Source organism: Cynocephalus volans, chromosome 1, assembly GCF_027409185.1.
Source record: "Cynocephalus volans isolate mCynVol1 chromosome 1, mCynVol1.pri, whole genome shotgun sequence".
NCBI classification, from domain to species: Eukaryota; Metazoa; Chordata; class Mammalia; order Dermoptera; family Cynocephalidae; genus Cynocephalus; species Cynocephalus volans.
The window spans coordinates 136,156,935-136,181,850 of record NC_084460.1 but is presented as its reverse complement, the minus strand read 5'-3'; the positions used below and the strand labels follow the sequence as shown (position 1 = coordinate 136,181,850).

At 39.7% G+C, this 24,916-nt stretch overlaps 1 protein-coding gene across 2 annotated transcripts in view; it reads right to left on the bottom strand.

Annotated features, from left to right (window-relative positions):
* Window positions 1-21,919, bottom strand: part of CD47 (CD47 molecule) — a 62,893-nt gene extending 40,974 nt beyond the window's left edge. For both annotated transcript variants that reach the window (XM_063109130.1, XM_063109137.1), the window contains exons 1-2: window positions 21,771-21,919; window positions 2,176-2,517 (exon numbers count right to left, since the gene is read on the bottom strand). In XM_063109130.1, coding sequence (XP_062965200.1) covers window positions 2,176-2,517; window positions 21,771-21,816 — 388 coding nt within the window. In that variant the 5' untranslated portion in view covers window positions 21,817-21,919. The remainder of the gene's footprint in view (window positions 1-2,175; window positions 2,518-21,770) is intronic.
* Between the last annotated feature and the right edge of the window lie 2,997 nt (window positions 21,920-24,916).

Below are 24,916 nucleotides of genomic sequence, written 5' to 3'. Positions count from 1 at the left end.
ACATTGTCAAAATGACAAAATTATAGATATGGAGGACAAATTAGCGCTTGACAGGTTAAAGGATAGTGGGAGGTGTGGGTATGACTATAAAGGGTTAGCATGACGGAGATGTTTGTGTTGATGGAATAGCTCTATATCTTGATTGTAGCAGCAGTTACAAAAATACACACGTGATAAAATGACAGAGAATCATACACACATTGGACCACTGTGAACTTCCTGTTCTTGATACTGTGCTATAGTTACATGAGATATAACTCCTGGGGGAGACTGGATGACGGGCACACAGAGCCCCTCTCTTTTAATCTTCCTGTGAATCAATAATTATTTTAAAAAAAATAAAAATAAATACAAAGTCAAATGTCTCAAATGTCTGGTAGAATTTTCTACATTCTCCATAATAAAACAATATTTTCTCATTTTAATGGCCCAAAACATAAGCCCTAGCTCTTATTTTTATAGGGTATTTTGAAAACAAAGACAAAACAATTACACACCAAATTATAAACTTTGTCTTCACCTTGGATACCAGTATTCCTTTCTCATCTATTCCCATTCTTCATTCTATTTTCTGGCCTTTCAAGTCTTATATGTGGAATTTACTGTTTATTTCTTGGTCCTCCTCTACATTACACCCCAAAATTACTGTTTTCCCATGTTTTATTCTTTCATTCTCATGAAACTGTACATTCCCTCAGAAAAAATTCAAGTAGGTATTAGATTTTCTAATTCCAGTCACACACAATGTATATTGATTAGAGCCCTCCTGATCGGTATGTGTTTTAAAAAAAAGCCTCCTCAGCCCAAATTAATATCAACAGTAAAAGTTACAATGTAAGAGAGATTTCTGGGCAGAAAAGACTTTCAAATTCTCCTTGCCTACTCTGAGCCATCTCCTGCTCATTTCTCACTGAACCCAAGTTCCTCTCACAACACTCCAGACCAGCTTCAGCAACTTGATAGTTACTTCATAAAATAAGCATCACTAACATCTGCAACTGACAACTAACATCCGCAACACACCTTGGTTTACAAAGAACTTGTCCACATGGCATCTCATTTGATGCTCATTGGACTCTGTAGAATACATAAAAGCAAGTATGTATTTTCAACCCCATTTTAGAGATGAGGTAACTTGGGATGAGAAGTAAAGTAACTTCTCAAGATCACACAGGTAAATAGTAAGTGCAGAATAGGGGATATAACTCAGATCTCCTGATTCCCAATCCTAAACAATGTCAAGATATTTCATCAAACCAAACACCCCATTTTCAATCTAGTAACAGACACTGTGTAACAGTAAAAGCTAGAAGAATAGAAGGCAAACAGTTGATCCAATTGAACTGTTCTGATCCTATCTAGGTACTCAAAGTATGGTTAATTATGAGACCAGTAATGTGTCTGGTGATTCTCAGTAGAGCTTTCAAAACAGAAAGTCAGAATGTACTTATATACATGCTTGAAGAAGTCAGCTAGCACAGCAAGAAATATTAAAGAAAGAAGCCTGTTTCCTTCAGCTAATTTTACTACTTTATACAACTCACCAACCCAACTTTGTGAAGAAAGGGAAAATCATGGTGCTATAACTATGCTTGAATTCGAACAAATTAGTTTGGATCCCTAGCTCTCCCACATCTTAGCCAAGGAAAAGAATACCAAAGCAAGGCTAAGCACAGAAAACCTCAAGAAATCATCCATGATAGCCTGATCTTTAATCTTTTGATTATCCTTCTAATATACTCTTTCCAGAGGGAGCATGGCTAGGACTTACTGACCCTCGGTCAAAGTGTAAGGCAGAAAAAAAAAAAACAGCTAAATAATTGGAAAGAGGCTCAAAAATGAATCACATGAAAGAAAGTACTTTTGATGACAGCAAACAGAAATGCACAGTACATGACCCCAGGATCGATCACCCTGATAATATAGTCCTCAGAGCAAAAGTTTGAGACTCATACAATATACAAATTAACAAACAGTAAATGAGTTTTACCGGGAAAAGTAAAGACCAAATAAGATAGAACTCATGATCTTAAAGTTGCTAAACATTACATCAACATTTATCATTAATAGCCTGCTTTTTGGTTCAAAGGAGTCCCTAGCCCCATTTCACTCCATTTCTGATAGGATCAGGTTGTAGCAGGAAAAATAAAAATTAAGCTTTTGTAGAAGTCTTACCAACACGATATTTCAGTTCTATGACTGTGTCGCCTTCTCTGCTTAATTCTGTTACTTCACAAGTGTAGTTTCCCAAGATGGCATCACTCTTATTCATCATCAAAGAGGCATCTCCTTTTAGTAACTCTGAAACTGCAATTCTTGCACTTGTAAAGTTATGCTTGGGAACGGAGTTTGTTCCATTAAAGATGAAAATGTCAATTCCTTTAAATTTCCACTTTACAAACATTTCTCTAGTGTTTTCCGCTGCCACGTTATTAACAAAGCATGGGATGATGACAGTTTCATTGCAATAGGTGAATTCTACAGATTTGGTTTTATTAAATAATAGCTGAGCTGAACCTGGAAAATAAAAATAAAAACATTTCATTTAATTATAGAATACTATAAGATCTTAAGCATGTTACAAATCCTTAAGATAAAGAACAACGCTTCAATCGCTCACTTAAGCAAGCAGTGCATTGATGGAGAAGAGAGGACTGACAAGGTGAAAAACAGAAACAAATTATTTTAATATTAATGTACACTGCTGGTAGACAACACTATACTTTTCCTTTTTTCATTCTCAGTAAGAATACAAGGTATACATTATCATGCATTTTGGGAATAAATTCAGCAACTGTGTTGATACATACTGGTGTAGTATCTGGCTTTGGAAGGTTTCAAGTTATCATTGCTGCCTACTGATATATGTAGAAAAATATTGGTCTTACCATGGGAAAATTTTGAACAGAAAATCAAACCAAATATTATATTCAGTCTCAACTTCTATACAAATCTTCTAAATAGAACTTGCTAAACATATGAAATTTATCTCTATCCTTATGGTACATTTCCAAAAAAGTGGCAGGTTCTACTGTACTTAAATACACAAAGTAAATTGGATGAATCAAATCACATCTTTCTACTAGGATGGAAAGTCTTAGAATACTAGCAAGAATAAATATTTCTCTGTGGCTATTTTCCCATCCCAAAATACAGACAGCAAGAAACATTTTGTATGCAAGCCTTACAAAGGATTATATACAATTGAATGGCATTTTCCCACCCTCACATTTCACTGAAACTATAGAACTACAATTCCCAAATATATGTTACAGGTATTCCTCCTTCTTCTAAGAAACCATATACCATTCAAAAATTTAAGAAACAAGTTGAAACCAAGAGCAGATAATACTGCTAATAAGTAGAGTATATCAACTCTTCTCAATAGGATAAACTATCAGATGTTACCTTACAAAAGTGAGGTTGGGTAAATAAATGCAATCACTCACCATCCAACTAAAATGTACAAAAATGTGGAGAAATGATAATTGTCTTTCATAATCTTCAGCTATTTATCAACTCTATGTAGTCAGTTGGCTTTTACCTCAAAAAACAAAGCACTAACAAATATAAATAAAACATTAACTTGTTAAGAGTTCATCTTTAAGATTTCTACCTTCTATATAAACTGGGAATAAAAAGCAGGGACATAGGATGTTACTATTCTAAGAAAATAATCATTATTCAATATGAAACCTATTGAATTGAATGCAAGGATGCATAGCGTAATATGAACTGGACAACGTTCAAAAAACCTGAGTATAAATCCTATCTCTGCCACTTTTTAGAATGCCACCTTAAGCAACTCACTTTTCTATGGCTTGGTTTACTCTCTGTAAGTAGGAGGATCAAAAACAAACACTGGGCTACATTGACAGAATTGTGGTAAGCATCAAAGGAGAAAATACATAGAGTCAAGTGTTCTCTAAACAACAATGTGCTATAAAAATGTAGGATGACACTATAAAAACCAGGCAATATGGAATTTTAATGTAATTGATCTAGACCTTTTTTTTCTGGTCCAAATTATTACATATCTGTGAATTTGCAGAATTCTGAACCAACCTCGTGGGTGTCCATAGCTCACCTCTTCCCAGTTTTCTCTAGCCACCCTAATATTAGAAAGCCCCAGGCAAAACCTGAACTTCCGATTGCATTCTTCAAGACCTTGGTGCTATGAATTGTTTCCCCTGAGAGAAAAACGAAGGAGAGAGACAAATGTACAAGGAGAGAATAAAGGGGTGATGACATTGGAATTACAAAGGACGGCAAGTGTCAGAACATATGTAGAAAGATTTTGAAATAGAAAAAAAGATTACTAGGTGTCCTTAACTAATGGGGTGCTGGGCATTGTCTAATACATCTTTCGGGATTATCTGATTCCATGGAGGCCTGAACCTTTCACTGACTTTAACTGGGCTATTTTTGCAATTTTGTAAGTTGTAGAAAACTGCTGGCAAATGATTGGTGTCCACAGAGATACAAATAAACTTTGTTCCGCCATTTATTACCACTTGGTAGAAGAGAGAATTCCAAAAAATTAAATTTTACTGCCCTGAGGACATTGATCAATTTTGCATATTAGCAAATTCATTTTAGCACTCCTGATTGCCTATAAATGTCTGTTCTTCCAATTTTCTTTTAAAAGAATGTTTGCCTTCTTACTGGTTTGCTCCTTAATTAATGAGTGACATAAAATCTTTTGACACATGTTCATTTTACATTTATATGAGCCATAGTTTTACCTTTTAAAAATCATCCTTTAAAAAAAGAGATACAGAATAAAATCTGAAAGATCTTGGCTGGGGCAAGATGGCGGTGGCTGCAGCGGTTGGCGCGGAGCAGCTGAGGTGGAAAAGGCGGCCACTGGGCCTCAGGCAGCCAGGAAACTTGTGGACCTTCCTCTTGCCATCTCTTAAGGGAGGACCGCTGCTGCTGGCCGGTCGTGGGGGCTGACTGCCACTTTGCCCCTGGCAGGAGAGGCTGCCTCATTTACAGGCAACAGCTTTGAAGTGTGGAGCAGGAAAAGAACTGTTTCTTAGCTGCAAAAGCGAGTCTCGAAACAGGGAACACAGCGCCAGGGCTGCTGTGGATGCAGACAGGATCACGGAGGCTGGGGCCGCGCTGAAGGCGGCCAGCTGCCCTATTCAGGATTCGAGGTTTCAGGCCGGCATTAAAGAAGATTCCTGGGAGTGCCCGAGCTGCGCGGCGACTGAACAGCCAGAGGCGGCAGCGGCTGAGAACGAGGAAGGCGGCAAACCAGAGGCAGAGAGTGAGCGCCCGACCTGGCACAACCCTGTGAGTGACCCCTGGACCAGCCCTGTTTGAGGGGCTGACGTCCACCCGGCTCCCGCCTGCATCACTGGTTCACTCACCGCCCCGGGGCTGCCTCCATTTTCCCAGGTGCTGGCAGCTCCAGCCGGGCTCGGCTGGGCCCCTCCCCTCACTGAGCCTTCCCACTTGCTTGGCCTGGCGGGGGGCTTTCTGGAGCCTGCGGGCCGGCCTCCCCTCCCACTCCCTCCGCGGTTCTCTGGCGGGGCTGGTGGCATGGGGCGTCCCCAGCCAATGTCAGGAGGGCAAGGAAGTACGGGCGGGCCAAATGTCACTCCACCACACCCTGGACTCCGGCCCCCGGTAAACTTCCTGTTACTGGGAGGCAGATACCATCTCTGCGGCCACCAGTTTGGAAAAAAGCCTAACCAATTTCTGGTTGGGAATAGTGTGGTAGGAGAGTTCCCAGGTCCGCTTGAACCTGCCGGAGAGCTGGCTGCAGGTGGGCACTAGATTCGGTCTATGCCAGGGGGATACAAAGGTGAACAAGTCCCGAGAAAGATCTACACAGTGCTACAAAGGCACCCAGAGCGACCGGTTGTCTGTGCCTACCAGAAACCTGGTAGACTTCCTGGGTGAGGCGGTGCCGAGCAGGGTCTTGAAGGCCCAGCTGATAGACGAGGGTTGCAGAAGACACATCCCAGCCTAGCACAGTGCGCACAGAGTGGGGAGACGTGCGGCCAGGGAGGCGGAGACTCAACAGAAACCACAAACCCGGTGGGGTCGCCACTGCACAATCCAACAGCCTGGGCCAGAGCACACGGAACAGAGAGAAGTCCTGCACAGGAAGTGAAAGCTCAACAGAGATCACACACCCTGTGGTACGTGATCCACCAGCCCAGCAGAGTCCAATCTGACCAGAAAGGTGGCTCCCTGGAGAGGCCCAAGACCCGAGGCAACCACACATCGAGGCACTAGAGGCCAACTGAGCAGTCACGGAGGGAGCCATAGGAAATTGGCAACCACAGCAACATCTTAGTTAGTCATTAATCTCAAACCAGTGGACTGTAAAACCTCCTGCCACAATGAATAAACATCAAAAAAAAGATACCAGAAATACAAAAAATCAAGAAAGTACACCACCAAAAGTTAATAAATCTCAAACTCTAGATCCTATAGAACAAGAAGCCCTTGAAATGACTGACAAGGAATTTTGAGTGATAATTCTAAGGAAACTGAATGAGATACAAGAAAACTCAGCTAGACATCATGATGAAATGAGGAAAAGTATACAGGATCTGAAAGAGGAAATGTACAAGGAAATCAATGTCCTGAAAAAAAATGTAGCAGAACTTGCTGAACTGAAGAAGTTATTCAGCAAAATAAAAAACACAACGGAGAGTTTAACCAGCAGGCTTGTCGAAGTTGAAGAGAGAACCTCTGAACTTGAAGATGGGCTGTTTGAAATAACACAAGCAGACAAAAAGAAAGAAAAAAGAATCAAGGACATTGAAGAAAATCTGAGAGAGATATCAGACAACCTTAAGCACTCAAATATCCGAGTCATGGGTATTCCAGAAGGGGAGCAAAATGGAGAGTCCATTGAAAACATATTCAACAAAATAGTGGCAGAAAACTTCTCAGGTATAGGAAAAATCACAGATCTTCAGATCCAGGAAGCTCAATGATCTCCAAATGTATTCAACCCAAAAAGGCCTTCTCCAAGACATGTCATAGTCAAATTGGCAAAACTCAGAGACAAAGAGAGAATCTTAAAAGCTGCAAGAGAGAAGCATCAAATCACCTATAAGGGAGCCCCAATCAGGCTAACATCAGACTTTTCATCACAAATCCTAAAAGCTAGAAAGGAATGGGATGATATTTTCAAAATACTAAAAGACAAAGATTGCCAGCCAAGAATACTCTACCCTGCAAGGCTATCCTTCCAAAATGAAGGGCAAATAGAGACAAACAAAAACTGCGGGAGTTCACTACCACACGACAACCCTTACAAGAAATCCTCAAGGGAGTACTGGGTTTGGTTCCTGAAAAATAACTACCACTGCCATAAAAACCCAAGAAAAATCAATACCCACTAATATAATAAAAATGGAATTCATGAAAAGAAAACAAGCTAACAAAAACACTATCTACAACCTAAGGAACCAACAAACACAGAAACCAAACAGTAAATCAGAAAGCAAGGAACAAAAGACACCTAAGACAACCAAACAACCAATAAAATGCTAGGAATAAATCAACACCTTTCAATAACAACTCTTAATGTAAAAGGCTTAAATTCCCCAATCAAAAGACACAGACTGGCTGACTGGATCAAAAAGGAGGACCCAACTACATGCTGCCTACAAGAGACCCACCTCACCCATAAAGATTCACACAGACTAAGAGTGAAAGGATGGAAAAAGATTTACCATGCAAACAGAAAAGAAAAACGAGCTGGAATAGCTATTCTTATATCTGACAAAATAGACTTTAAACTAAAAACCGTAAAAGGAGACAATGAGGGACACTACTTAATGATAAAAGGACTGATCCATCAAGACATAACAATCATAAATATGTACACACCCAATGTTGGAGCAGCCAGATTTATAAAACAAACTCTATTAGACCTAAAGAAGGAAATAGACACTAATACCATAATAGCAGGGGACCTGAACACCCCACTGTCAATATTAGACAGATCATCTAGGCAAAGAATCAGTAGAGAAACACAAGATCTAAACAAGACTCTAGACCAATTGGAATTGGCAGATATCTACAGAACACTCCATCCAGCAACCTCAGAATATTCATTCTTCTCATCAGCACATGGATCATTCTCCAGGATAGATCACATATTAGGTCACAAATCAAGTCTCAATAAATTCAAAAAAATTGGAATTATCCCATGTATCTTCTCAGACCACAATGGATTAAAACTAGAAATTAATAACAAATGAAACTCGAAAAAACTAGAAATTAATAACAAATAACAAATGAAAGTATACAAACACGTGGAAATTAAACAGCATTCTACTTAATGACATATGGGTCCAAGAAGAAATCAAGCAGGAAATCAAAAAATTTACTGAAACTAATGAAAACAATGATACATCATACCAAAACCTGTGGGATACTGCAAAAGCAGTATTGAGGGGGAAATTTATTGCATTAAACGCTCACTTCAGAAGAATGGAAAGATGGCAAGTGAACAACCTAACACTTCACCTTAAAGAACTAGAAAAACAAGAACAATCCAAACCTAAAGTTAGCGGATGGAGAGAAATCATTAAGATCAGAGCAGAACTGAATGAAATTGAAAACCAAAAAACAATTCAAAAGATCAATGAATCAAAAAGTTGGTTTTTTGAAAAGATAAATAAAATTGACAAACCATTAGCATGGCTAACTAAAAAAAGAAGAGAGAAGACTCAAATAACAAAAATTAGAAATGAAAAAGGCGATATTACAACTGATTCATCTGAAATACAAGGAATCATTTGAGACTACTATAAACAACTATACGCCAAGAAATTTGAAAATCTGGAGGAAATGGATAAATTTCTGGACACACACAAGCTCCCAAAACTGAACCATGAAGACGTAGAAAATTTGAACAGACCAATAACAATAAAGGAGATTGAAGCTGTTATCAGAAGGCGCCCAACAAAGAAAAGCCCAGGACCAGATGGAATCACAGCAGAATTTTACCAAACATTCAAAGAGGAATTGACACCGATTCTTTACAAACTATTCCAAAAGATTGAAACGGACACAAATCTCCCAAACTCATTCTCCGAAGCAAACATCATCCTGTTACCCAAACCAGGTAAAGATATAACCAAAAAAGAAAACTACAGGCCGATATCCTTGATGAATATAGATGCAAAAATCCTCAATAAAATACTAGCAAACAGAATACAGCAACACATACGGAAAATTATTCATCACGAACAAGTGGGATTCATCCCAGGGATGCAAGGTTGGTTCAACATACGCAAATCAGTAAATGTGATACACCATATTAATAAACTCAAACACAAGGACCATATGATCATCTCTATAGATGCTGAAAAAGCACTTGATAAAGTTCAGCACTCATTCATGACAAAGACCCTCTATAAGTTAGGTATAGAGGGAAAGTATCTCAACATAATCAAAGCCATATACGACAAACCCACTGCCAATATCATCCTGAATGGGGAAAAGCTGAAAGCTTTTCCTTTAAGAACAGGAACTAGACAAGGATGCCCACTCTCACCACTACTATTCAACATAGTGTTGGAAGTACTAGCCAGAGCAGTCAGAGAAGAGAAGGAAATAAAGGGCATCCAGATTGGAAAAGATGAAGTCAAACTGTCCCTGTTTCCAGATGACATGATCCTATATATCGAACAGCCTAAAACCTCTACAAAAAAACTGTTGGAATTGATAAATGATTTCAGCACAGTTGCAGGATACAAAATCAACACACAAAAATCAGTAGCATTTCTTTTCTCCAATAGTGAACATGCAGAACAAGAAAGCAAGAAAGCCTGCCCATTTACAATAGCCACCAAAAAAATAAAATACTTAGGAATTGAGTTAACCAAGGAGGTGAAAAATCTCTATAATGAGAACTACAAACCACTGCTGAGAGAAATTAGAGAGGATACAAGAAGATGGAAAGATATCCCATGCTCTTGGATTGGAAGAATCAACATAGTGAAAATGTCCATACTACCCAAAGTGATATACAAATTCAATGCAATCCCCATCAAAATTCCAAAGACATTTTTCTCAGAAATGGAAAAAACTATCCAGACATTTATATGGAACAATAAAAGACCACGCATAGCCAAAGCAGTGCTGAGCAAAATATATAAAGCTGGAGGCATAACACTACCTGACTTTAAGCTATACTACAAAGCTATAATAACCAAAACAGTATGGTACTGGCATAAAAACAGACACACTGACCAATGGAATAGAATAGAGAATCCAGAAATCAACCCACACACCTACAGCCATCTGATCTTTGATAAAGGCACCAAGCCTATTCACTGGGGAAGGGACTGCCTCTTCAGCAAATGGTGCTGGGAGAACTGGATATCCATATGCAGGAGAATGAAACTAGACCCATACCTCTCACCGTATACTAAAATCAACTCAAAATGGATTAAGGATTTAAATATACACCCTGAAACAATAAAACTTCTTAAAGAAAACATAGGAGAAACTCTTCAGGAAATAGGACTGGACACAGACTTCATGAATACGACCCCAAAAGCACGGGCAACCAAAGGAAAAATAAACAAATGGGATTATATCAAACTAAAAAGCTTCTGCACAGCAAAAGAAACAATTAACAGAGTTAAAAGACAACCAACAGAGTGGGAGAAAATATTTGCAAAATATACATCTGACAAAGGATTAATATCCAGAATATATAAGGAACTCAAACAACTTTGCAAGAAAAAAACAAGCAACCCAATTAGAAAATGAGCAAAAGAGCTAAGTAGGCATTTCTCTAAGGAAGATATACAAATGGCCAACAGACATATGAAAAAATGCTCAACATCACTCAGCAGCCGGGAAATGCAAATCAAAACCACATTGAGATACCATCTAACCCCAGTTAGGATGGCTAAAATCCAAAAGACTCTGAACCATAAATGCTGGCGAGGCTGTGGAGAAAAAGGAACTCTCATCCATTGTTGGTGGGACTGCAAAATGGTGCAGCCTCTATGGAAAATGGTACGGAGGTTCCTCAAACAATTTCAGATAGATCTACCATACGACCCAGCCATCCCACTGTTGGGAATATACCCAGAGGAATGGAAATCATCAAGTTGAAGGTATACCTGTTCCCCAATGTTCATCGCAGCACTCTTTACAATAGCCAAAAGTTGGAACCAGCCCAAATGTCCATCATCAGATGAGTGGATACGGAAAATGTGGTACATCTACACAATGGAATACTACTCAGCTATAAAAACGAATGAAATATTGCCATTTGCAACAACATGGATGGACCTTGAGAGAATTATATTAAGTGAAACAAGTCAAGCACAGAAAGAGAAATACCACATGTTCTCACTTATTGGTGGGAGCTAAAAATTAATATATAAATTCACACACACACACACACACACACACACCCACACACATAAAAAAAAAAAAAAAAAAAAAAAACCTGGGGTACCATCTTCCAGCCATACAAAAAAAAAAAAAAAAATCTGAAAGATCTTGAGAACTCTGAGAGCCAAGGATAAGAGTAAGCAAATGTATTCCACTGTGAATAAATGCTGAATAAGAGAGTCCAGCAGAAGAAATTAAGAGGTAATATCTGTTAAACTACAGGGTGCTAAGGTATAATGGAAAAGGAAGATTTAAAAGTTTTATAAAGGAAATAAAACATTCTTAAATCTTAATACCAAAATGGTACTACAGTGAAAAAGACAGACTGAGTGCTGATCTGGATAATATTGTGGGAACAGTGTGTAATAAATCAAGGAAGTGGTCATAGCTAGTCTGAGGGATGAAATTCACCCAACATCTGATATAGTATCAGAATTCACCTTCAGTAAAATTTTGATGTGGCCACAGATACCATTGATATAACTTACCATGCAGGTTTGAATTCTTTCTCAAATAGAGAAAAAATCTTTCCTTTCTATGACAGAAGGTCAGAAGGTGTAGAAACCCAAGTATGGCATTATTATCTACCAGCTATAATTTCCTATCTAACCGCAATTTATTTTAAATTTAGGTCACATGTACTTAATTTAATTTGTTGTTTTGTGTATGCATGTCTCATGAGCTATGGATTCAGATTTCCTTTTGCTCATGTCTATGAAAGCTTTAGGAAAATATTCTAAGCGAGTCAGCTAATATTCTATGGAATGTGTCATCAGTCAAGGAATTATTACATTGTAAACTAACTATACGACAGTGTTCAGGATCCATATCTTTCTACATGGTGTAGGAAAAGTGTCACACTACTCATTATTTCCAGTTACAAATTATGGTGCAATACGTTATGGAAAGGCACTTTTGTAAACCATTGAAGAGCTTTTGTAAAGTCAAGCACAATACAGATTACATAAAAGGAAATGAGTCCAAGTAAATAATATGTAAAGAGAGAAGATAGTTATCTGTTATTAATAACAAAAAAATTATGGCTGTAGGTATTATATATGAAATTAGGTAATTGATTATTGCTTTTGCATAATTGAAAAAAATTATGGATCAAAGTGAACATGAAAAAATTCAGCTATACATTTGAATTGTTATAACTAATATCAAATGCACATGATTTTCTTAAATGCAAAAATGCAACTGATTCTCAGAAATGGAATCTTCCAATTTTTAATTACTCGAGTAACATGTAACAGACATGAACATCCATTAAATTTCCTGTTGATTCACTGTAAAAGCCTCAATTAAACATTTGTTAAACACTTCAAAAATAAAAATAAAAAATAAAAAATAAAAAAAGAGATACAAGTGAAGAGCTTAGTTATCCTATCAGACTTTTTGAGAATGCCCTAGGTAGGTAAGAAGTTATTGTCAACACTCCACAATTTTATAACTTATGTTTGGAGAATGAATTTTCTAAAGAATACAGAAAGCACTGATTGCTTATTTGCTGATTGATTATTTGCTGTAATAAAAACATTTTGCGGCTGAAGCAACTGAAGTAGAATAGATGCTGTCTGTAAAATTCAAAGTAAAATTGACCTGGATAAGCCATATTTTGAATAACCTTTGCACTAATAATTAATAAATAAGGGTAGTCCAAAAATATCACTTCCAGCTGTTAACTACAACTTCATCCTCTATAAACATGTACAAAAAACTATTAAGTAATAAAATGATCTGATTTGGGGTTTTTCTCTTTTGCCTACTGCCTCCTGATGAAACAGCAAAGTGAAGAAAAGATTTAAAATATAGAGATCAAGTAAGGAAATATAGATAATTAACGTGAATAAGAAAATTCTGAATAAATAAGACATGCTTATAGCAATCTAAATCAGATAGGAGTAGATAAATGTAACCAAAGGTAATGCCAGAGATGTAGGTAAATTAGCAAATAAAATGGGAAAAATATTTTATAACAAATACCAAAAGTATTAGATATTACAACCTCTGTGAATATAGACCACGGTCCTGGAAAACAGCTATGTAGTTGCAGAGAAGGCTCTATCCATGGTAGTCACAGCACACAAGTCCAGCTCAGAAATTTTAAAAATGCAGTAAACATTTGTTGAGAATTACCTGATATGAAACTTGATGATAGGACATGAGGATACAATGAATTATCTTTCAGGAGCTTACAATCCTCATATGCGGGATTGTAAGTTATTTTCTACAATATGAGGTCATAAGTGTTATCCTTTCTGTACGGACAAAGTGGTATGGATTGGCAGGATCACTTTAAGAGATTCCTAAGGAAATTTGTGTTGCTACTAGGGAATAACAGAAGATTGTTATAGTCCCCCACACCCCTGGGCCTTCAGTCTTTTACCATTTTACATATATTTAAATAAGTAAAATAATTTATTTTTATATACATTTTCTCTCCTTTTTAATAACCCTTAGACCATTCTCCTTTAGCCTTTTATTCTATACTCTCCAAAGGAGTCCTCTCTCCATACTTAACTTAAATTGAGTTCTTCAAAGAAGCCAGAAGCTTCCAATATTCCCCACCTATAAACTTACCTGCAACCTCAACTATCCAACCTCTTTTCCTCTCACTTCCTCCTTTTCAGAAATGAATCCCTCTTCACCTGAGAACTGGTTTCCATTTATGCCTCCACACCCATCATCTCCTCAAAGACTTTCCCTAGTTGATTATTAGCCTGCCACATCTCCCTATTGATTTACGAGGTGTCTTTTTAAAAAAACAGTCTTTAAAAAATGCTTGAATATTCACCAATTTAAAAAAAAAAAAACATCCCTCATACTCATCTCTCTTCCCTAGCATCCTAAAATAAAAATCTACATGCATTTTGTTATCTCTGACTCACTCCTTAAGTCTCCGTCATCTGGCCTCTACCGCTCCACCCATACTTCTTCATTCCTACAGCTCTTGCCAACATCACCAATAAACCCTTGTGAAAAACCAAATGTGCATGGTTCACTTTCTGTCTTGCCTTCTCTACAGTTTTTGAGCTAGTGGGCAGCTCCCTTCTTATTTTTGTCCCTTGGCCTCCACAGTACCTCTTGATTATAAATTTCCTCCTGTTCTGTCTACCCCATCCTAGCTTTCTTTCTTTACTGAAATATATTCCTTGACTCATACTAAATGTTAGTGTTCCAAAGGGCTTCATATTTAGCACCTCCCCCCATGTATTCTCCCTCACTCCCATGATTTTCACTACCTGTACCCTTTTTTATTTTTTACTTAACTGGGCCCCACCTTTCTTCTAAATTGCAGATCTTGGACAGCCAACTGTCTGCTATGCATTTCCACTTGGATATACCACAGTTACTTGTAAGTCTACCTATCCAAAAACCTACTCACCCCCTCCCTACCCTCCTCCCAAATCCTTACCTCCCTAAAGTATTTTCCATTATCTACCAGTGAATCAGACCTGGATATAGGAATCATGCTAGATTTCTCCCTCTCCTTAGGCATGGAGAATTCTTAATTGGCTCAACTATTTAATACTTCCTAATTCCAATGTCTACTGAATGAATTAAACATTCATCCTTTCTCCTTTGAACTATTGCCATACCTTCCTAACTGGCTCCCTGCTTCCAACCTCAACCGTTCTCCATTCAAGCCTCAATGTATTTTCCACAGTTCTCAAAATAACTGTTCTAAATGCAAATGTGCACTCCTTTGCTTAATGTGCTTTAACAACACCCTACCCCACTTTTCAGGCTAAATTCTAAGTGTATTAGCGTGGAATACAAACGAGGTCCTTCAAGATCCTTTCCAGCCCCACCTCCTGTGCTCCCTCATTTCCAAACTAAACTCTAATCATGACCTTCTTGCAAATCCACGAATATGCAAATGCACTCTCATATCCATGCCTTAGCACACACTGTTCCCCCAGCCTAAAGAGGTCTATACCTTTCACTGGGTGCACAGGGTGTGTAGTAGTTAAGAGCACACACTTTGGAGTAAGACCCTGGTCCAAGATTCAGCTCAAGCATTTCATAATTGTATAACCTTAGACAAGTTACTTAACCTCTGTACCTCAGTTTTCTCATTTATAAAATTTGAATTGTGATTGTACACACCTCATAGAGATTTTGTTAAGATTTAATGAAATAATAAACATGAAGTTTTTATCATAGTACCTTTCAAATACACAGCAAGTGCTCAATTAATGGCACCTACAGTTTGCTAACTTTTGCTCTTCTTGCTAAAGCACAGTTGAGATGTTCAATCCTGCTCTCCTTCCCTACCACCACTCAACTGTACTGGTTCCCTCCTTATTGGTCCCATCGCACCTTGTTCAAGTGCTGTCACCACACCTACTATCAAATATTATAATTACTGTTTTACTTACCTGATCTCTCCATTAGGCTCAGAAGGTGGGACAATGTCTTCATTTGGTATCCTAAGGATCTAATCCAGGGTCCAGAAGATAGGATTCAATACATTCCTTATGAATGTAAAAACTTTAAAGTATGAATACCAAGAAAGGAAGATCTAAAAACCATATGGGAGAGGACTCACTCTTCTTTCACATTTCAAGAGAATCCTCCACTGCCTCTCACTTCTATAAACCTGATTATGGAATCATGAAGCTGCATATTTTAATGGAAAATCTCATCAGTTGCATGGTTGGATAGAACCTTAAAAAATCACATGGATGTGTCTAAGAATGATCTTCCTAGAGGGCAATGTTGAAAATAGGTCTTGAAGGATGTCTAGTAATGTCACGGGAAAGAAAGGGCTTTCTAGGCAAAGTAACATATATACAGAGGAATAAAGAAAGTGAATAACTGAAAGTAGAAAATTATTCAGGTGAGCTTTAAGAAGTGAGGTTGGAAAAGACAGTTAAGAAAAATTGTAAAGGCTTCCTTGAATATCACACCGAGAAGTTTATACTTGATAACATAAGCAATAGCAAACCACTCAGATTTATTTTCATTAAAAACAAAAGATATTGACAGCAGTATGAAGGGTAGATTGAAAGCAGGAAGGGAGAAGAGAAAAGGAGATCCATTAGGAGACTACTGCCAACAGTCCATGTAAACGAGAACTTGAGAAAAGGCCTTAAAAACAGTAAAAATCAAGAAAGTAAAATCAACAGAAGTCAGATGTGGGAGGGGAGGAAGAGAGAGGGAAAAATTTAAATTGTTAACCAAATAGCATGTGTAACTAGTTAGATTGTGGATTAACTATAGAGGAAAGAGGCTTGAAGATTTGGGGGAAATTCTTTCAATATTTAAAATAGGCCAAGTATTAAAGTACCTGTGGTACAATGAAATAGAGATGTCCAATAGAGCCCAGGATATATGAATCTAGATTTAAGAAGAAAGCTCAGAACTATAAAGACTTGGGAATCACCAAGAATATAGCTAGTAACTGAAATCGTAAACACAAATAAGATTGCCCAGAGAGTCCTTGGAAAGCAAATGGAGCAGGTGGCAGGGAATAAAATGTTGGGGAACACCAATATCTACAGTATAAACAGTCATAAGGGAACAAGGCAAGGAAGTGAGAAAAAGAAGTGAGAGAGACAGGAGTGGCAGCAAAGAAGACCACTGCAGACACCAAAGAAGGCTCTTAATATGGACAAAACAGATGTTAAGGGGAATGAGTAAAAACAGCCTCTTGGTTGAAACTTACCACATTAGATTCTTTATCTGTAGCAATGTCAATGGACTAGTGGGATTAGATGCATACTGCGTTTGGGAACTGAGTCAGAGAGGAGAAAGAAGCGGCAGTTATTCTCCTTCAAAAAATTTGAAAAAAAAAAAAGAGAAAAGGCAACAACTCAGAGTGTGGAGGCAGGGACAGGGGAAGGACTTTTTGGTTCTTGTTTTGTTTTGTTTTTATAATATGGGGTAAAACTTGATCATATCTTTAAGCTAAGGGCATGGAGTCAATGGAGAGGGAAAGACCCAAGATATAAGACTGAAGAATTAAGCTGATTGTGCCATCTTCAAGACAGTGAAAGTCAAAGAGCAGAAGACAGGCTGTCCTTTCCTTGGGAAGGCGAACAGGTATTCTCCTGAAACTGGGTGAGGGAGGAGAATGAGAAGAAGGTTGCCTGAGATATTTATAAATTAGTTTAGTAACGGTAGGAGCGAAGCTGAAGGAGCCCAAACCACACATGACTATTTTTTGCAGTAGAGTAGGAAGTTAATTATCTGCTCAGAATGGATGTTCAGGAATGTGGTGATAAACCCCAGAAGCTATGAAGGTAAATAAAGCAAAGCTCATGAGTAAAGATACCTGCCAGAAATGAATCCTACCAGTATTTCTCTTAGAACTAGCCCCTGGCATAAAGAACTAAAGTCTCAGATTGAATTGGGTTAGGTACAAAAATGAGGATCTAGTCAGATCTTTCCTCAGTGGAGACTAAAATAAAGGTCTGGGGGTAAACTGAAGTGTCCACAAGTTATTTAGTTATGACTCAAAGCAATCTCTCCACTGGATTTAAAAGTGACCTTATAAGAGTGCAAGTGGTTGACCTAGAATTACAGGGGGTAGGGCAGTTTAAAGTCAGTAACATCCAGAATTATCACCTTATCAAGCACTTAAGATATTTTGAGTGCCACCAAGGGATGAAAACAAAAAAATTCCTACTCCTTATAAACTAGTTTACGTTATTAAGGGTCATACAGCCTGAAATCTGTCTACATGCCCAAAAGGAATTTGCAAAGCACTTAGAGTATAGTATGGGCTCTGCTATGAGTCAAATGTGTCCCCCAGAAGTTCATATATTAGAAAACTAATCTCCATCTTAACAGTGTTAAGAGGGTGGGAAACCCAATTATGGTATTTAAAAGGTGGGGCCCTTAAGATGTGGTTAGATTGTGAGGACTGTGCCCTTGCGAATGGACTGATCCATTTATGGAGTAATGGGAATGGTTCTGATGGCTTTATAAGAAGAGCAATGGAGAAGGTTAGCTCTCTCTTGTCAAGGCCATTCTTGCTATGTGATACCCTGTTCACCAAGGGACTCTGTAGAGTTCCGACCAAGAAGGCCGTTACCAGATGTGTTCCCTGGACGGTGAACTTCCCAGCCTCCAAAACTGTAAAAAGCAAATTTCATTTCTTCATAAAGGACCCAGTTTCAGGGTTATAGACAAAAGAGACTAATACAGGCTCATACCTGCTTGAAATGGAAAAAATAATTTTGCCAAACCCCTTCCCTTGCTTTTTAACTTGTAAGTGTGGTATGTATTCAAACATGCACATTAGTTCTCCTAATCTGTATCTCAAACCCTAGGGTTGATCAGATTCTGAATCTTAGGAAACTGCTCCCCGGATGTGGAATAAAATATTTAGAGGAGGGTATAGCTTAAATTCCTGTTAGACTCCATGTAATCACAAAGAGGGAAAATCCAGGTTCTGTTGTCTTAGTCTAGGTATATCAGAGTCAAATTTCCCGGGTGCTCTATTTTTTACTTTAGTACTACAATGGGTGTAGCAAAATTGACCCTACATTATTACTCTTGTTCTTTTATCACAAAAGAAAATCTGCACTAGTACAAAAGGGAAAGTAACTTTATGATAACCCAAGAGTGCATTATATTAGGCTGAGACATAAGATATAAAAATAAAGAAATTTTTATCTTGTATAAAAAGCTATGACAGCAAAAACCTAAAAGACAGGTAAAGTAGTTGTCTGAAAATTATGGCACCAAAAGAACATTACTGTATTTAAATGAATGCCTATACTAGCTATAGCTGAATTCACATTAAGGAATGCAGACTTAGTTTTGATAATATGAAAGATTATTTTGGATTTAGAATATTTATCAATTTTGAAAGGAAAAATCACCCACTTTTCATTTTTAGAATTTGGCCTTTCAAATCCCCATTAACAACTCAGTGGCAAAGATGAAACATCTGCCAAAACACAGATGAGAGCATGAGCAAGTGTGTCCTAATGGTAGAAATTTAGTGTAATGCTTTTACATAGTGCCTCTACACTGCTGGGGCAGCCCCATAAATAACTGCTATTAAATAAGCATTAACTTGCTTAAAACGGCAACTTGTGTTTAAAAATAATATATTCTTTAAGAAAAAATTTTCATTTAAATAAGCCAAATTTCTACTAAACTGAGACAGTGACAATGGAGTTTTTAAATAATGTTACACCTGATTTTAAAAACTCACTTTGAACAAAGAAAAATCATTTAACCACTAAAATGACAGTCTGTATCACCGTCATTATTTGTTTTATTTACTAGTTATTGAATACCACTGAAACTGATGTGCTTTTTCAGGAAAGTATAATTGGTCATGTGTGTGGCAGAGGGTACATAATAATTCATTCTGCATCTTGCAAACCATTACAGTGGGTTGCAGTTTGCCTGTAATTGGGTGAAATGTGTATTTGAGATAACTTCTTTTACCACAAAGGCCACTGACACTCTAGAGGTTAGCAGGATATATTACCATTGTTTTATAAATGACACTGAAAGCAAAATCAAATTTCAGTACAAGTGAATACACAAATCCATGACTTTCTTACTCATTCTAGATTCTGTATTCAGTCTCCCAAATCCCTTGGTTTATAGCAACTTGTGTTCTGATTCTGTAAACATCTCTTCATACATGTTCTTTTGAAACTACATATTAAGCACACACACAAAAATCCATTTTATCTATGACAGACTATCACTTCCTGTTTTATATTCAACACTCAGAACTCAAATGCATAATGCCTGTATTTTGTGGGTATTTTCAGGTTCATATTAACTAAGTACAATACCAAAGTATAAATTCCGAATTCTATAACTGCTGGGATTTGTACACATTAACACTGTATGTAAATAAATGTTCCGTTATAAGTGATCTTAACAATTACTAAAGAAGAGCTAATAGAATTCCTGTCCCCAAAAGTACCATTCCAACAGTTCTTTGTAGTTCATTTGAAAATAGGACCCGTTTTAAAAATAGTACATGGTTTACACTTGTTACTATTCAGACTAGCTTTATGCCAACGGTCTGAATTAGTGATTTTATCACTAATTTATATCAGGTTCAATATGAAGCCTTTCTGATTATACAACAGGTATCTGAAAGCAGCATTATTTTAGCTATAATGACATAATGATAGTAATGGTAAGAAGGGTACCAAAGATGATGACTGGAAACACTACCTAACATCAACCATTTTACATAATAGAGATCTTCAATATCGACAGCTCCAACATCCCAGGATGCCTGGGGAGGGGGGAAAGCGGTAAGCAGGGTCTTAAGGACATCTTGAAAACAGCTCAAAGTCACAAGCCTTTGTAAAGGGCATACTGAAGCTAATAATCCGTTTAAAATCAAACTAATTGAGCATTCTAAGATAAATTTAACGATTGCTGTTACTGGTGCTCAAACTCAATTTTGAATCTTACAAAAAGTTCACAAAAGGCTCCATAGATGTGAAGTGTGACAGACACTGTACAGCCACGAAAATTCCGATTCCTTGCTCGGTTTTTACAGACGGAGCACACGTTTTAAAAAACTGAAATAGATTCCAAAAGCTGGGGAGGGGGGGTCAAAACTCCCTCCGCATCGAAAGACACCAAATCCCACTCTGCCGCTCATGTGTTTGGACTCGAGGTCTTCATATTCAAGACGAAATCTGGATTACTTTTAAAACGGTTCCCCCAAATAAAGTGGTAAAACTTCAAAGTACAATCTGAAAAGGATTAAACTGGCTGATGGGGCTTGGGGGTCACGAAAAAGAGTTTCGAGTAAGCTTATTTCTAGGATTCAAAACAACAACAAAAATACGCGGCAGCAAGATTCTTCTGATTAAACACCGGGCTGGAAAAGAAACTTAATTGTCCTTTACATGTGTGTAAACAGCAGAAACTCCTTGTCGACTTCACCAAAATGCGCACTTCCATCGCAAGAGGCCCAGGCCCTCCCTCTCTCCCTCCTTCGACCCCAAGTGCGTCTAAGCACTGAGAAGGCAGAGGAGTGCGTCAGAAAGGGGTCCTTGACGGCTGTCACCCCCTCGCCTCCGAAGGCGCCCTTTCTTTCCTTACAGTTAATTTTTGAGCGAGGTGCGCGGTTTGGAGGCTTCGTCGGTGTGTGCATTTGGAGACGGAGAACAGGGGGCAGGAGATGAACCTGCTCTCACCCAGGGGGAAGAGAAAGAAGGCAGGGAGGGAGGAAGGAAAGGGGCGCCCGCTTACCCGCGGGGCCCTCCCACGTTCGCAAGCCGGGAGCGCAGGGCCTGCACGTCCCGCGCCCCGACCACCCTCTCCCCCGCGCTGTCGCGCGGGCCGGGGTGCAGCCTACACGCCCACGGAGGCGTCAGCGGGGGCGAAGAGCCACGAGGCGCAGGGGCTGGGAACCAGGAGCCACTCACCGCAGCACGCAGAACCCAGCAACAGCGCCGCCACCAAGGGCCACATCTCCGCTCCTGCCGCGGGGTCGCCGCCGCCGCCTCGCAGGTGTCTGGAGAGGCAGCCGCCGCCGTTACAGGGAAGACCCGCCGCCGCCCGTCACAGGTAGAACCTCCCTCCCGGGCTGCCCGCCCGCGCGCACGCGCGCTCCCTGACCCCCGCCCGCTCCCCTCCCGCGCGAGGCGCACGCGCACTCGACCCCCGCCCCGCCGCCGCTCCTGCTGACGCACCGCTCTCCCCGCTGGCGGCTCCAGTCCCGGCTTCCACCCGCTCGGTGGAGGGCCTGGGACCCGCTCCAGGCTGGTGGCGCGTGCCACGCTCCCTGGTCACGTCCCGCTGTACCCGCCGCCCCCTCGGGTCCGGGTTTTCGGCCGCCACTGGAGACTGAGCGAGTCTGTCCACGCCCACGGGGCCCCTCATGACACCCGCCCCTCGCCGCGGTTCCCTACCTGCCTCTCGCAAGTCCAACGGTCCCGCCGTCCTCCCTCCACTTTTCCTCTCCTGGCTTCCCCCCACCCTCACGTTTCAGGGGTCGGAGAACAGGTTCTCCTCAACCTTCCCTCCCTGGGGTCCGACGTCCGCCTGCAGGCGGCGACCTGGACGCTGTCTAGGCTTTCACCCGCGCCATTTCTCCCTCTGCTCCGCCGCCTCGCGCAGGAGCGTCTCCACACTTCCCCGGTCACCGAGCCCGAGGGCGTCATGCCGGGGGTAGGGCGGTGGCCGTCCCTGGCGGCAGGGAGCTTCCACTCACTCGCCCCCTGTGGCTTTTCGCTCTGCTCAGTTCACTCGCCCGGCTTCTTTGTTTTCGGTGAGGTTCTCTAACCTCTTTCTCACTTTGTTCCTTAGTATCTTCATCTCCCAGCAGGGATTATCAAACAAGTCCCATTCATGGCGGTAAACATTTTCAAGTGTGCTGAACACCCAAACCGCAGGAGCCATCAGGCGTTGTCGCAAGCAGGCCTTATCAGACATATGCAAGACATCCCAACCAGCGACGTTAATGAGCCTGGTTTGTGACCACACCACGTGCGATCTTCTGCGCTGTGTTTGGGTTTAACATGCTTGAAAAATGGGTTCAAAATGTGGCTCCAAGCCACAATATGAACAAGGCCTTTGAATATATCGCTGAATCACACAGGCCACATCGTTCATCCTGAAGCAAAAGCCCTTTTAAAGCTACCTTTAACATTTGTCCTAAATGATGAACTCTGCTGTGAAAAAGTCAGGTTCTGGCGGCTGCTCTAAGGGGGTGCGTATCCTGCCCACTATCTTGATTGTTTTTCTCTTACCTGCTGGAAAATAAAGCAATTTCCCACCACAATATCCCACTTCTCCAAATCCTCTACCCAGGGCATCTCTTCCCAAGCACCCCATGGCTACAGTAATAAAATTCAGTAAATAAAATTACCATTGCCTATGACACTTTGTAGCAGTATATTGCATACTATACAACTTTTTCCTGTAATTGTTTTTGTGTAAGACTCTTCCCCACAGCATTACTAATTCTTTAAAATCAGAGAGAGTATTTTAGGTATTCTCTCCTCCAAGACTTTCCATTGAATTGGGCAAACAGAAGGGGTTTAATAAATATGTTGATGTGATTTGAGGCAAGTATTGCTCTAGTGAAATTTGATTGGTTTTTTAAAGTTTTTTAAAAAATTATTTCTAATGATTAAAAAAAATTTGTCTGGCAGACATCTCACTAAAGCAATGGGGTTAATAATTATGGTGTTAATGATTTGAATGGCAGCCTTGACACCCTGAGGCTACCAAAGGAACTGATCAATTCCCCTCCAACTACTGCTTACACGGATACAAAAGAATCATCTACCAGACTTTGAGCATTAGGGACATTGTGTATCACAGAGCAGCTGGTTGGCTAAATAAGGCTGTCAGCTGTCCCTGAAACGAACCAACCCCCCCTAAAGCTGAAGAATGACTGGAAAAAACTGTCCCCAACCTTCAGAGGTAGAGAGCTAGTGATGCTCTATTTTATGCTAGGAGCTACTGAGGCTACATGCTTAATGTCTTTTTGTGCAGCAAATGCAGTAAGCTTAAGTCAGGTGAACGAGAAGTCACCTGAGTGACCGACCACCTCTGCTCTTGGGAATCTAGCTGGGATATGTTTTGGGGGGGAGGGGCAAGAGAAGGCCTGCCTGGGAGAGACAATCCAAATCATTCTGCCTAGATTTGATTGTTTTCTCTCTGAGATAACCTTAAACTCTTTTCTCCAGTATCTATCTTAAAGCTTTCCCTTTTAAGTTTTCCAAGCATTTTTCTTTGGATTTTGAGCTTTCTTATCTTTACATAAGGGGTTTCTTGGGTGGAGGGGAAAGGGATAATGTCTATTAGCATGTTTTGAATGGAGGTAGTACACATGAGCTATATTACCTAAATTAATCTTCATAACAGCCTTGGAAAGAGTGTATTGTCATCTCCATTTTAACATTGGAAAATTTACTTGACCTTTTTGAGCCCTTGTTTCTTCATTGTAAAGTAGGGATGATAAAAATAATAAAAATTAACACTTCAAATTTCCTTGAGAATTTAATAAGTTAACACTTTTATAGTTATATGGAGCAGAGCCTGATGCATAGTAACCATAATAAACATCAGCCCTTATTATTATAATCATCATATACAGTGTGATGGGTCTCCTAGAAGGGCATTGAAAATTATCAGAAGAATCACAAGTTACTGTTCAGGAGCCTGGAAGAAGCACCCGAGATGGGGAAGTGTCAGTAATTTTGATTCAGTAATTTTGATTCAAGCTAGACGCATATGTCTGTGCCTACTGGGTAACTCTTCATTTGCTTGCTCTTCTGTACGCTTTATTGGCAACTGAACACTAAGGGACCCATGTCTCTGACACCTGTCTCAGAGCCCAGTGTCCTAGGGTATTTTTTAAACTTAACCCAGCTGTAAAAACATAGAAGCCCCAATCATCAAATAAAGCAGTGGAGCAATGAGGGTCTGTGCTATCTGGACAAGGACTGGGTTTGCAAGGGTAGGCAGCTGGAAGATATTGACATGGTGTTGGAGAGATGGATTTAGCTTAGGGGAACAGAAGGAAGGCTCCAGCAGCAGGAAATGATCTTCCTAGCCCGTG